The 12994-nt window shown below is 47.6% G+C and overlaps 1 protein-coding gene across 1 annotated transcript in view; it reads right to left on the reverse strand.

The window, feature by feature from the left end:
• cadm2b (cell adhesion molecule 2b) overlaps positions 1-12768 on the reverse strand; it is a 134797-nt gene extending 122029 nt beyond the window's left edge. Inside the window, exon 1 of the mRNA XM_073817367.1 lies at positions 12599-12768. Coding sequence (XP_073673468.1) covers positions 12599-12768 — 170 coding nt within the window. The remainder of the gene's footprint in view (positions 1-12598) is intronic.
• Positions 12769-12994: the final 226 nt, after the last annotated feature.

Below are 12994 nucleotides of genomic sequence, written 5' to 3' on the forward strand. Positions count from 1 at the left end.
CCTAGGCTGCCCCACCATGGTCACGTCGGTCAACGTTCCCTTGATACCACTACGGTGGTTGATACGGACGGTACGGCCCGGCTTTGCGTTTCAGCTCACCAGGCGTCCGCCCAGGTTCAGAGGTACCCTTTACACTTTTGTTCATTCGGGCATGCGTGCCTCTGTCCTGACTGCGGAGGTCGCGATCCTACTGGCGAAGGACGCGATCCAGCCTGTCCACATCTGATCCAGCGATCCAGCCACATTGTGAGTATTTGCAGCGTGTTTCTATATTTGATTCTGTTGTGTGTATTTGCATCATTTCTGCATTTAGTTATGTTGTGAGTGTTTGCAGCGTGTTTCTGTATTTGATTCTGTTGTGAGTATTTGCAGCATGATTCTGTTTTTGCAGCTCATTTTTGTGTTTATTTGTGTTGTGAGTATTTGCAGCATGTTTCTGCTTTTGCAGTGTGTTTCTGTATATGGTTGTGACTATTTGCAGCACATTTCTGTATTTGGTTATGCTGTGAGTATTCAAAGCACATTCCTATGTTTGGTTGTGTTGTGAGTATTTCCAGCGAGTTTCTATACTTGGTTGCATTGTGAGTATTTGCAGTGTGTTTCTGTATTTGATTCCATTGTGCGTATTTGCAGCACATTTCTGTATTTGGTTATGTTGTGAGTATTTTAAACGCATTTCTATATTTGGTTGTGTTGTGAGAATTTGCAGCATGTTTCTGCATTTGCAGCGCATTTTTGTATTTAGTTGTGTTGTGAGTATTTCTAGTGAGTTTCTGTACTTAGTAGCATTGTGAGTATTTGCAGCGTGTTTCTATATTTAATTCTGTTGTGAGTATTTGCAGCATGTTTCTGCTTTTGCAGTGTGTTTCTGTATATGGTTGTGACTATTTGCAGCACATTTCTATATTCGGTTATGTTGTGAGTATTCAAATCACATCTCTATGTTTGGTTGTGTTGTGAGTATTTCCAGTGAGTTTCTGTACTTGGTTGCATTGTAAGTATTTGCAGCGTGTTTTCAAAGTTTCTGTTTTTTTTTTTGCAGTACGGTTCTGTATTTGGTTGTGTAGTGAGTATTTTCACAGTCTTTCTGTATTTGGTTGTTTTGTGAGTGTTTGCAGCACGTTTTTGTATATGATTATGTTGCATTTGCAGCGTGAGTATTTGTAGCACATGTATGGTCAAACTGATGATTTTTTTTTTTTTTTTTTTGCTAGTGTTTTTTCTATTTGCATGTGTTTTCTTAAGTTGCAAGCTCTCTCAGCCAATGTAGTTTTCTTAATTTCTCCTTTTATTATTAATTCAAAATCAAATAAATGCAACATACACTGACAGAAAAGCTGTGTTTGTAAAAACAAATCCATCATTAAGACATTTTAACTTTAAATCTCAGCTTCTCGTCAAAATACAAGCCCATAATCAATAATATAGATTCCTGCATTCCCTGTTGTCCTCTGACAGCAAAAACCACCCACATATTTGTTCAGAACTGTTATGGATTGATTTTGTTTGTAATAGTTAGTTGATCTGTGCATATCACTCACATTCAAACAAGGCAACTTTTTTTAAAGGAGAATCATATGCATTTTGGACTCAAATTTTAGCAAGAATCAACGGTTTAAAATTAAAAAGATCTTAATGATAGTTTTGTTAATTTGTTTCTTACAAACACACAGCTTTTCAATTCACAAGACGTTAACTGATGGACTGGAGTGGTGTGGATTACTTGTGGATTGTTGTGATGTTTTATCAGCTGTTTGGACTCATTCTGTTGGCACCCATTCACTGCAGAGGATCTATTGGTTTTCTTTAAAATGGTGTACATTTTTTCTAAATAATATAAACCAACATGAATACAAATATTACATTTCTAATGTGTTTTAAACCAGGTTATCAAAAGACGTTTTCTTTTCTTTATAATAAACACTTTAATTTGTTATTGATCCAGTTATAGACCGTTTTGACACAATGGCTTGCTGGGTATTTATAAGTTTTATTTAGAATTTAGTAGGCTATTAAAAAAATACTTGCTGGATTTGTTTTCAATGTTTTGGGCATTGCGCCCTAATAATGCCTTTGCAAGTATCACAAATTGCCAGACTCGGGTGTTAAAGTTTGCCAACAAACTCCTCGAGCATAACCATAAGCAGCTCCATTTCTAAAATATTAATATTACATCTGTTTCTAGGGAAATTCTGACCACCAAAAACATATTTCTCTAATTTTGTCAGTGTTTTGTACAGAAAGGCTTTAACTTTGTTGCAGAATATTGTAAGCCAGTCTCTACTGGAATAGTAAATAAACCCTAACATGGTCTTCAGGATCATGCAAATTCTTCATCTTGGCCATTATCACAAAAAGCTCCTCTTCCCAAGTTGTGATGCCAGTTTTTGTTCACCGCAAAATAAATAAATTAAAAATAATAATAATAAAATGCTCTAACAGCTTGCATAATGTCAGATTAATCCTGCCAATGAGAATGGGGCAAAGTAACTTATGTTCTGCTCTGTGGAGGATACCGGAGCACATCGCAGTCTGGCGAGTGGACACGCCAAAATTATGAGTCCTCTGGGAAACACGGCCTACTTCATTATACGGCTTTTGACCAGAGAAAAGATTTGTCGCCTTACTTTTCCTCACGCACACTCATTAGACATTAGACACTACAACTGGAACTTCTGGAATAACAAAAGCACTGAACCAATGACTACACCCTTGTAAAAAAGAAGTAAACTTTAGCTTTACATATTGCTGAAATACTATACTTTAAAAATATATACTTCTAAGATTTTAAGTAAGCTACAAGTGCACACAATTGAACACATTTAAGGGAATAGTTCACCAAATATTGCAAAAATGTGGTAAAAATGTACTTCCTCAGACCATCCAAAATGTAGATGAGTTTGTTTATTCATCAGTTGCTCACCAATGGATCCTCTGCAGTGAATGGGTGCCATCAGAATGACAATCCAAACAGCTGATAAAAACATCATGCAACACAAACATGTAACTTTTCATTTCACAAGATGTTAATTGATGAACTGGAGTTTTGAGCATTACTTGTGAATTATTGTGATGCTTTTATCAGCTGTTTGGACTCTCATTCTGACGGCACCCATTCACTGCAGAGGTTCCCTATCAGTCGGTCTCTTCGACGTCTCGTCGAGACCGACGAATTGGGATCTCGCCTAGAGAGACCAATCTACTTCGTGTGTATACAAACGAGCCAATGAATATTGGCATGCATGATTGCAGCCAGCTGCAGCTGATCACAGCGTGAGCATATAATGCGCAGCAGGTGCATGCATTAGACAAGCTTTCGCTTCGGAGCTGGACCAGTCTACACTAAGACGAGTCATCGAAGCTGTTTTTTCTTCAAAGAAAACCAACGTCTCTTTTTCTTTTTGTGTTGGTGGCACGGCGCTTCAGCGGTGGTGGTCTTCTGTGTCGAGTGGAAGCACACAGCTGGTTTGCACCACCCACCTTCTGTGTTGCTGCGGCCATTTCCCCTGTGCGCTTCAGTACTAAAAGAGCAAATTCCTAAGAGATTGAATTTCAAAGAGACTCAGCGGGTGAACGTCTTTATAAAGACGAGGCACTTACATCATGCCTTTTTCCCCGTGTGTTTCTGGATGCGGCCGTTTCCTGGCGCCGGGTGATGGCCACGCACACTGCCTCACGTGTCTGGGCACTCAACACGCTGAGGCAGCGTTCGTGGATGAGTCATGCCCCCTTTGTGGGAAAATGACCATCACGGAGTTGCGGACCAGACTCCGCTTCCTGCAAAGGGGCGGGGTTCCAGTCCCTCTGCCCAGATCGAGCGTTCCTCCAGGCAAAAGCCGAGGGGGGGGGGGGGGTGCTACTTCTGGAAGCAGGGGGCTGTTCGGTGTGACGGTGACGGTGAGGAATTCCCCGCCACTTCCATCGGCGGGGGTTCCTCCTTCCACCAACGCTCCGTCACCACCGGAGCTTTCAGGGGAGCGGGTTGGACCTTCTTTAGGGGTACCGCCCGTTACCTTTGGGCTCCCCCCGACGAACAGATGTCGGTCGCGGCATCGGAGGGAGAGCCAGACTTCCCTGGGGAGGATGACGGCACACTGTCGTCCGCTGGGCGGTCAGCGGTGCCGGATACCGACCCGGAGATGATGGCTATGCTTGCCCGGGCCGCCGAGAGGGTAGGGCTTGAATGGAATCCTCCATCACGTCCCGATCCCTCCCGGTTGGATGATTGGTATCTCGGGGTGGCTCGCGCTGGTTCTCAGCGCCCCACCCCGGTGCCCTTCTTCCCGGAGGTGCATGAAGAGCTCACCCGAACGTGGACGGCACCTTTCACTGCCCGAAACCGCTCGAGTGGGACTTCCTCCCTCACCACCCTCGATGGCGGGCCAGCGCGGGGCTATACGGCGGTCCCGCCGGTGGAGCGTGCGGTCGCGATGCAACTGTGTCCGGGCGCCGCTTCCACTTGGCGGGGCAACAATCCGTTGCTCCCTTCCCGGGCCTGTAGGCACTCGTCGGCCCTGATCGGCAGTGCCTATGTGGCCTGCGGCGCCGCTGGTTCCGCCTTACACGCTATGGCGTTGCTACAGGTACATCAGGCTCAGGCACTGAAGGACCTGTACGAGGGTGGTCACGACCCAGAAGTTCTCCGTGAACTTCGCATCGCCACGGACCTCGCGCTACGTGCGACGAAGGTGACCGCGCGGTCTCTGGGTCGTGCCATGTCCACCATGGTGGTCCAGGAATGCCATCTCTGGCTGTGTCTGGCAGATATGAGGGACTGTGATAAAACCAGGTTCCTCAACACCCCGGTGTCCCAGACCGGCCTCTTCTGCGACGCAGTGGAGAGCTTCGCCCAGCAGTTCTCTTCCGCCAAGAAGCAGACTGAGGCCATCAGTCACATCCTGCCCCGGCGTGCAGCTGCTGCCTCCACCCGGCTGCCGACGGCACCTCAGCCTGCTCGTCGCCGAGGGCGGCCCTCAGCTTCCGCTCCACAGCAGCCATCGCAGCAGCCTTCACAACGGCGCCATGGAGCCGGTCGCCGAGCAGCCGCCCAGCCCGTCCAGGCCCCCACAAAGACCAGTGGGAAGCGCAAGAGCAAGAGATGGAGGATGCTGCTCTTCGGGAGATGGTGACCGCACCACTCCCTCCCCTGGAGGAGGGCCGGGTAGATAATCTTTTGTTTTTGTTTGTTTTTTCCCCAAATTACCCAAATTCTCGACAAAAGAGCAAATTTCTCTATCTCTGGGTCCCCACAGGGGACTGCGGGGAGCGCGCGGGTCATCCCTGCGCCTCACCCGTCCTCCCCCCTCACCAGCGAGCGATGATGGGCGGTTCGAGAGTGCTGCGAGACGGACTACTCACGCACCATCGGCTCATGCGCAGGTAAGCGTCTCACACACACAACACACAGACGCTCTGACCCCGCTCCGGACCGTCAACGAGACGCCCGGACGGGGTCCCTGCGCATAGTTGGAGCGTTCCCCATCAACCCTTAAAGTCTATGTGGCTGCTATCTCTGCTAACCACGACCTCATAGAAGGAAGGTCGGTAGGGAAGCACGACCTGGTCACCAGGTTTCTTAGGGGTGCCAGAAGGTTAAATCCTACTAGGCCCCCCTCTGTGCCCTCTTGGGACCTGTCGCTAGTGCTCACAGCACTGCAGCAGACTCCCTTTGAGCCTTTGCAGTCAGTAGAGCTGAAGTTTCTTTCAGAGCACACTCAACTAGGAGTGTTGCATCCTCCTGGGCGTTGGCTCGTGGCGCCTCGCTAAATGAAATTTGTAGAGCGGCGGGCTGGGCGACCCCTAACACATTCACGAGGTTCTATAGCCTTTGTGTAGACGCAGTCTCCTCCTGTGTTCTCACCTCAAATGGGTAGAGGCATAGAGAGGCCTCGGGTCGGCTTGCTATACTGCTCCAGAGTAACCTGAGAGTAGCTCTGTCGAGTTCCTCCGCTGAGCTTGACAGCCGACGTAGCGGAACGTCAGGCGTCAGGCCCTCACTCGATGAATCCTTAAGAACCGGTAGAGGGCTAGGCTCTACGTTGAGACTTAACTGCATCTCTTACGAATACCCACATTGCGCCCTAGAGGCTGTGTGTTTCCCCGGTAGATCTTCTACCAGTATATGAGGGTTCAATCACCTCCAATCTTCCATATATCCTGAATTGAGTTATATGTGTATTGCTCCGAACCTCCTATCGGAAGGATGCGAGCTCCGCATATTCCCAGTGCTCCAGCTTCACTGAAATGGGTGGTGCTATGTTATACAGTGACTGGCTCTCCTTGATGCGAGCCCCTGGCCAGGCCAGTAACGGGACCCAGGAGGCCCGCTCAGGACACTGGAAGGGGCAGCAGCCACGGCGCTTTGTTAGGGATCCCAATTCGTCGGTCTCGACGAGACGTCGAAGAGACCGACTGATAGGGAACGTCTCGGTTACGTATTGTAACCCTCGTTCCCTGAAGGAGTTTGTTTATTCATCACTTGCTCACCAATGGATCCTCTGCAGTGAATGGGTGCCACCAGAATGAGAGTCCAAACAGCTGATAACAATATCCTGATAATCCACACAACTCCAGTCCATCGATTAACATCTCATGAGGTGAAAACAATTTCATCATTAAGACATTTTTGACTTTAAACCATCACTTCCGGCCAAAATATAAATAAATAATTCATAAAATGTCTCCCCTGATTCAGATTAGACAACTTTTTAACTGGAGAAAGCAGCAATATTATTTTGAGGACTTTCTCAAGTTAAGTTTTTTTTTTTTATATAATCATGTAACTTTTTATTTCACAAGATGTTAATTGATGTACTGGAGTTGTGAGGATTACTTGTGGATTATTGTGTTTTTATTAGCTGTTTGGACTTTCATTCTGACGGCACCCATTCACTGCAGAGGATCCATTGGTGAGCAAATGATACATTTCTCCAAATCTGTTCCTATGAAAAAACAAACTTATGTTCTTGGATGGCTTGAATGTGAGTACATTAACTATGGCTTTAAAGGATAACTATTGCCAAAATGCAACCTGGGCTGTTTTTTTTTTTTTTACTGTAAACGAGACAAACATATATCTAAAAGCATAATTACGACAAATGAGTCGTTTTTGAGATTGACCGTGATTTCGTTTTGTAGTCAATGGCCGGTGAATGGGAGTACTAAGGGCATAACCTTGAGCGCATCAAAATCGATATTTTTACAACACTAAGAAGGCTCGACACACCATGAAACTTTGCTCGAAGTATCGCCTGGGTCTCTACACATGAACTCGAGCATTGAGAACATTGTTTGTGTACACAGAGTTTACTTAAAAGAAAGTTTTTGAACAACTCACTTTCACTGTTTGAGTTTCCGCTCGCGGCCGTCTTGCCAGTCAAGGGGTGCCGATCTCCGAATGCGAATGAATGGACTCCATATGATGAAATATTAGGCTTATATGAGGCTCTTTTTACAACTAGAAGGTTAATATTGTTTTTCACTTGCGACAAATCAACGAATTAGCCGTGCATTTATATGGAAATATGCTTTAGGAGCTATCCATCCTCGCATTCGGAGATCGACACCTCTTGACTGGCAAGACGGCCGTGAGCGGAAACTCAAACAGTGAAAGTGAGTTGTTCAGAACCTTTCTTTTTAGTAAACTCTGTGTACACAAACAATGTGTTGTAAAAATATCGATTTTGATGCGCTCAAATTTATGCCCCTAGTTTTCCCATTCATCGGCCATTGACCACAAAACGAAATCACGGTCAATCTCAAAAACAGCACGTTTGTCGTAATTATGCTTTTAGATAAAAGTTTGTCTCATTTATAGGAAAAAAAAAAAAAAAAAAAAAAACAGCCCAGGTTGCCTTTTGGCAATAGTTATCCTTTAAGTGCACTTCTTTTTCACAAGGGTACTCTTGAGAAACTGGGATGAGGACGGTTTTAAGAGACGGAGTGACATTTTCCTTTTTCATTTATCCATGGAGAAAATATAAAAAGAAACCACATTGTGACACAAATGCCAAAACGAAAATGTTAATAGAGTATCCATAAAATATGTGTATCCCTTGCATTAAACATAAAGTAGATGTACTTCCAAACTGGGAAACCTCGCAGGAGCGCTGCTCTGCATTAGTCACTAAAATGACTTTACCTTCTGCCTCCATTAGTCAGACAACACAACAAGGATGAATCCTCCCCAACAGCGACACAGACCTTACTCTCAACATGAAGCCCTCTATAAACAGGAAACAGGCTTACCTGTGGAGACAAAAGAAATGGATATGAGACGCAATCCGGGTCATGATGCATATTTTGAAGAGGATGCAGTACATAAGCAGAGCTCAGTTTGAATAATTAATACAGAAAATGAAAGGTGAAAAATCTGTTAAATCAGTGTAAACGCCTTAAAGGTTTGATTCTTCTGGTTGAATTGAAATGGTGTCACATTCAAAATATAAATACCTTGCAGTTTAACAGGTTTACTGAACCATACATTCAGCTTATGACACAGCCTTCAGCTAAACACCGACTAAATACAATTTCAACGACTTAAAACACATTTCAACATACTTGAATGCTTTCATGTACACAGTGTTTTGTATGATTACAAAAAATAATTAAAGAAAGGAAGAAAGAAAGAAGATGCATTTTTAAACTGGATTTTGTGAAGGGTGATGTTGTGTTGAGTGTTATTTTCCTGATATTTATTATTATTTATGATCAAATTTAAGATGTATTTAAAGAGAAATGAGATATGTGACTCTGGACCACAAAACCAGTCATAAGGGTCATTTTTTATTTTTTATTTTTAAATCATCTGAAAGCTGAATAAATAAGCTTTCCATTGATGTATGGTTTGTTAGGACAATACTTGGCCAAAATACAGCTTTTTGAAAATCTGGAATCTGAGGGTGCAAAAAAATCAATATATTGAGAAAAAATGGCCTTTAAAGTTGTCCAAATAAAGTTCTTAGCAATGCATGTTTTTGATATATTGTATGTATGGTAGGAAATGTACATTACTTAATGGCAAGAAACATCTATAATTTTGACCCACACAATGCATTTTTGGCTATTGCTACAAATATACCTGTGCTACTTAAGACTGGTTTTGTGGTGCGCATGGTCAAAAATTTTATTTGTAATAATATTTCACAATAATACAGTTCTACTGTATTAAGAAAATTATAAATTCATTTATTTATAAATTAAAAAACAACAACTTTTTAAATATATAATGGTTTTATCTTCCAATAATATCAAGCTTTTGCAGTACATTTACATTTATTTATTTAGCAGATGCTTTTATTCAAAGCAACTTACAAAAGAGGACAATGGAAGCAATCAAAATCAACAAAAGAGCAATAACATGCAAGTGTTATGTCAAGTCTCATTTAGCCAAACCTTCTTCAAAAATCTTCAAAAATCAGCTAAAAACACATCTCTTCCATCTTTAGTTGACCCTCTAACACTAGCAATCTCTATTCTAATTCTACTCTCTAAAAAAAATCCCTTTTAGACTTATACTCTATTCATTTACGTACTGCTTGTTTTCTTAGAAACAAATACAAATAAAAAAATAACGTCTAGGTTACATAGGTAACCCTCGTTCCCTGAAGGAGGGAACGGAGACGTTACATTGGGATCTTGCTTGAGAGACCAATCATCTCTGAGCCTTATTCAAAAGGCCAATGAAAATTGGCGAGTGGAACGTGCGTGACGGCCACGCCCCCGTACGGATTTATAAGATGGCGGCGCGCACCACTCAGTCAGGTTTTTGCTGAAGAGCCGTATCGAGTCGGTGTCAGCGCGACGTCAGGTCGTGGCAGGGGAATGTAACGTCTCCGTTCCCTCCTTCAGGGAACGAGGGTTACCTACGTAACCTAGACGTTCCCCTTCAGTCGAATCACTTCGACGTTACATTGGGAACTTAAACCCATGGAACAGGCCACGAACCTGACGCCGCGTTACGCCCTACGCCACGTGCAGACAGGCGGACGTGTCCGCAGGCGGGTACGAACGTAACCTTCCCAACGCCCTGGGGCCCAACAAGGGGGCCCACAGGGGTGCCAGTTGTACTGAAGCAGGGGTCGGGGGGGCGGAGCACATGAGATATTTTGCATGTGGAAAGAGAGAATCCGATATATCCATAGAGGTCTAGGGATACACGAGGGAAACCACGGCCTTCTGGCTGACCGAGGGAATACTGAGATATGTTGCCACAACCTGCGGGGCGAAGGAGACCCGGCAGGAGCACAGTCAGTACCTACTCCGCACTAGGCTGACTGCGGGGCATGGAGGACCCAGGTTCGCTATGAAGGGAACAGCTGGGGAATAGCGCACGGATCTCGAAGGAATGGCGCAGCAAGCCGGCACCAGCCGGTCTCCCGTTCACCTGACTATGTTAAAACACGGGAGGACACGGCCTCTACGCAGAGGTTGTAAAACCTGGCGAAGGTATTAGGTGTCGCCCAACCCGCAGCTCTGCAGATGTCTGTTAGAGAGGCGCCATGAGCCAACGCGTAGGACAAGGCAACACTCCTTGTGGAGTGGGCTCGAAGTCCTAAGGGGCATGGCTCTAAGGGGCATATCATGGCTCTCCCTGATATAAATAAGACCACCTCGACCACCCAGTGGGCCAACCTCTGTTTAGAGACAGCATTCCCTTTCTGCTGACCTCCAAAACAGACAAAGAGCTGCTGGCTGCGTCTAAAGGGCAGAGTGCGGTCCACGTATGTACGTAGATCGCGAACCGGGCACAGAAGCGCAGCAGTTCACCACCTGATCGCGGAAAGGCGTGGTGGGAACCTTGGGCACATAACCGGGCCGGGGTCTCAGGATAACGTGAGAATCGCCGGGCCCGAACTCTAGGCACGTTTCGCCGACAGAGAAGGCTTGTAGGTCCACTACCCTCTTGATGGAGGCCAACGCCGTCAGGAGCGCTGTCTTAAGTGACAGATATTTTAGCTCGACTGAGGCGAGAGGCTCAAATGGGGCGTCCCGTAGGCCACGGAGGGCGACGGAGAGGTCCCAAGAGAGTATGAGGTGTGGTCTGGGAGGATTGAGCCTCCTGGCACCTCTGAGGAACCTCACGACCAGTGGGTGCTTACCTAGGGATGTTCCATCCACTGCATCGTGATGCGCCGCAATGGCTGCGACGTACACTTTGAGAGTCGAAGGGGACAGCCTGCGCTCCAACTTCTCTTGCAGGAAGGAAAGCACAATCGTGCATCTCTGGGGGTCCTCTGCCCGAGAGGAACACCAGTCGACGAACAGACCCCACCTCAGTGCATAGGCCTGCCTCGTAGAGGGGGCCCTGGACTGAGTGATCGTGTTAATCACGGCCTGTGGGAGGCCAGCGAGGTCTGAGGCCCATCCCCCAAATTGTGCCCATCCCCTGAGAAAGAAGGTCCTTCCTCAAGGGGATTTTCCAGGGAGGGGCTGCCGCGAGGGAAATAAGTTCTGGGAACCAGGTCCGGGTGGGCCAGTGTGGCGCAACCAGCAGTACCTGCTCCTCGTCCTCCCTGATCTTGCACAGGGTCTGTGCAAGGAGGCTCACTGGGGGAAAGGCGTACTTGGGCCCCGGAGGCCAGCTGTGTGCCAGTGCATCCCTGCCGAGGGGGGCCTCGGAGAGGGAGTAGAACAGCTGGCAGTGGGAGGATTCGGGGGAGGCAAACAGGTCTATCTGGGCCTCCCCGAAATGGCTCCAAATCAGCTGGACTGTCTCGGGGTGGAGTCGCCATTCTCCAGGGTGGGTGGATTGCCGTGAGAGCTGATCGGCTGCACGGTTGAGTTCCCCTGGAATGTGAATGGCACGTAGCGATTTCAGCCGCGTTTGACTCCAAAGGAGCAGATGGCGGGCGAGTTGAGACATGCGACGGGAGCGAAGACCACCCTGGCGGTTGATGTAGGCTACGGTCGCAGTGCTGTCGGTACGAACAAGCACGTGTTTCTGACGCAACGCCGATCGGAAGCGGCGAAGAGCCAGAAACACTGCCAACAACTCGAGGCAATTGATGTGCCACTGCAGTCGAGGTCCTGTCCAGGAGCCCGATGCTGCTAGCCCGTTGCATACAGCACCCCAACCCGTGGTGGAGGCATCCGTGTAGATCACGGTATGCCTGGAGACCTGTCCCAGGGGCACTCCTGCCCATAGGAAAGCAGGGTCAGACCACGGGCTGAATAGGCGGCAACACTGCGGGGAAACGCCAATCCGGAGTGTGCCATGGTGCCATGCCCATCTCGGGACTCGATCGTGTAACCAGCGCTGAAGCGGTCTCATATGAAGCAAGCCCAGCGCCGTAACCGCGGATGCAGCTGCCATATGCCCCAGGAGCCTCTGAAATGTTTTGAGAGGAACCGCTGTCTTGTGTCTGATTTTTCCCAGACACTTCAGCACCGACAGCGCGCGCTCGTTGGTGAGGCGGGCTTTCATTTCGACCGAGTCCAGCTCCACACCGAGAAAAGAGATCCTCTGCACTGGGGAGAGTTTGCTCTTCTCTCGGTTGACCTGAAGGCCCAGACGGCTGAGGTGCTGGACCACCAGGTCCCTCTGTTCGCACAACAGATCTCGCAGATGTCCTCGCCCCCAAAGAGCAGATTTCTTCACCTCCGGGGTGCCCGTCTCAGGGACGCTTCGTAGCTCGCCTGCGGGTGTTCTTCGCAGGACCCTGAGAAGCGGGCGGCGCCCCTCTCCCACGGGAATGCTCGACGTCGGGCTGCGAGTCTCGCTTCGTGGATCTCAGCAGGGGACGGAGCTGGCGTTGGTTGAGGAGCCATGGGGGGACGCCCTCGGCGACGAGCAGGCGGAGGCGGGGGCCCCGGCGGCGGAAGGGTTGTTCTTACTTCGCGGCGGGGCAAGATATGTTTTATGGCCTCCGTCTGCTTCTGGACCGTGGAGAACTGCTGGGCGAAATCCTCCACGGTGTCGCCGAATAGGCCGCCCTGGGAGACGCGCTTTGTCGGCCTCTGCCATCTGAGCCAGGGTCAGCCATAGGTGCCGTTC

This window comes from Garra rufa, chromosome 14 (genome assembly GCF_049309525.1).
Source record: "Garra rufa chromosome 14, GarRuf1.0, whole genome shotgun sequence".
NCBI lineage: Eukaryota > Metazoa > Chordata > Actinopteri > Cypriniformes > Cyprinidae > Garra > Garra rufa.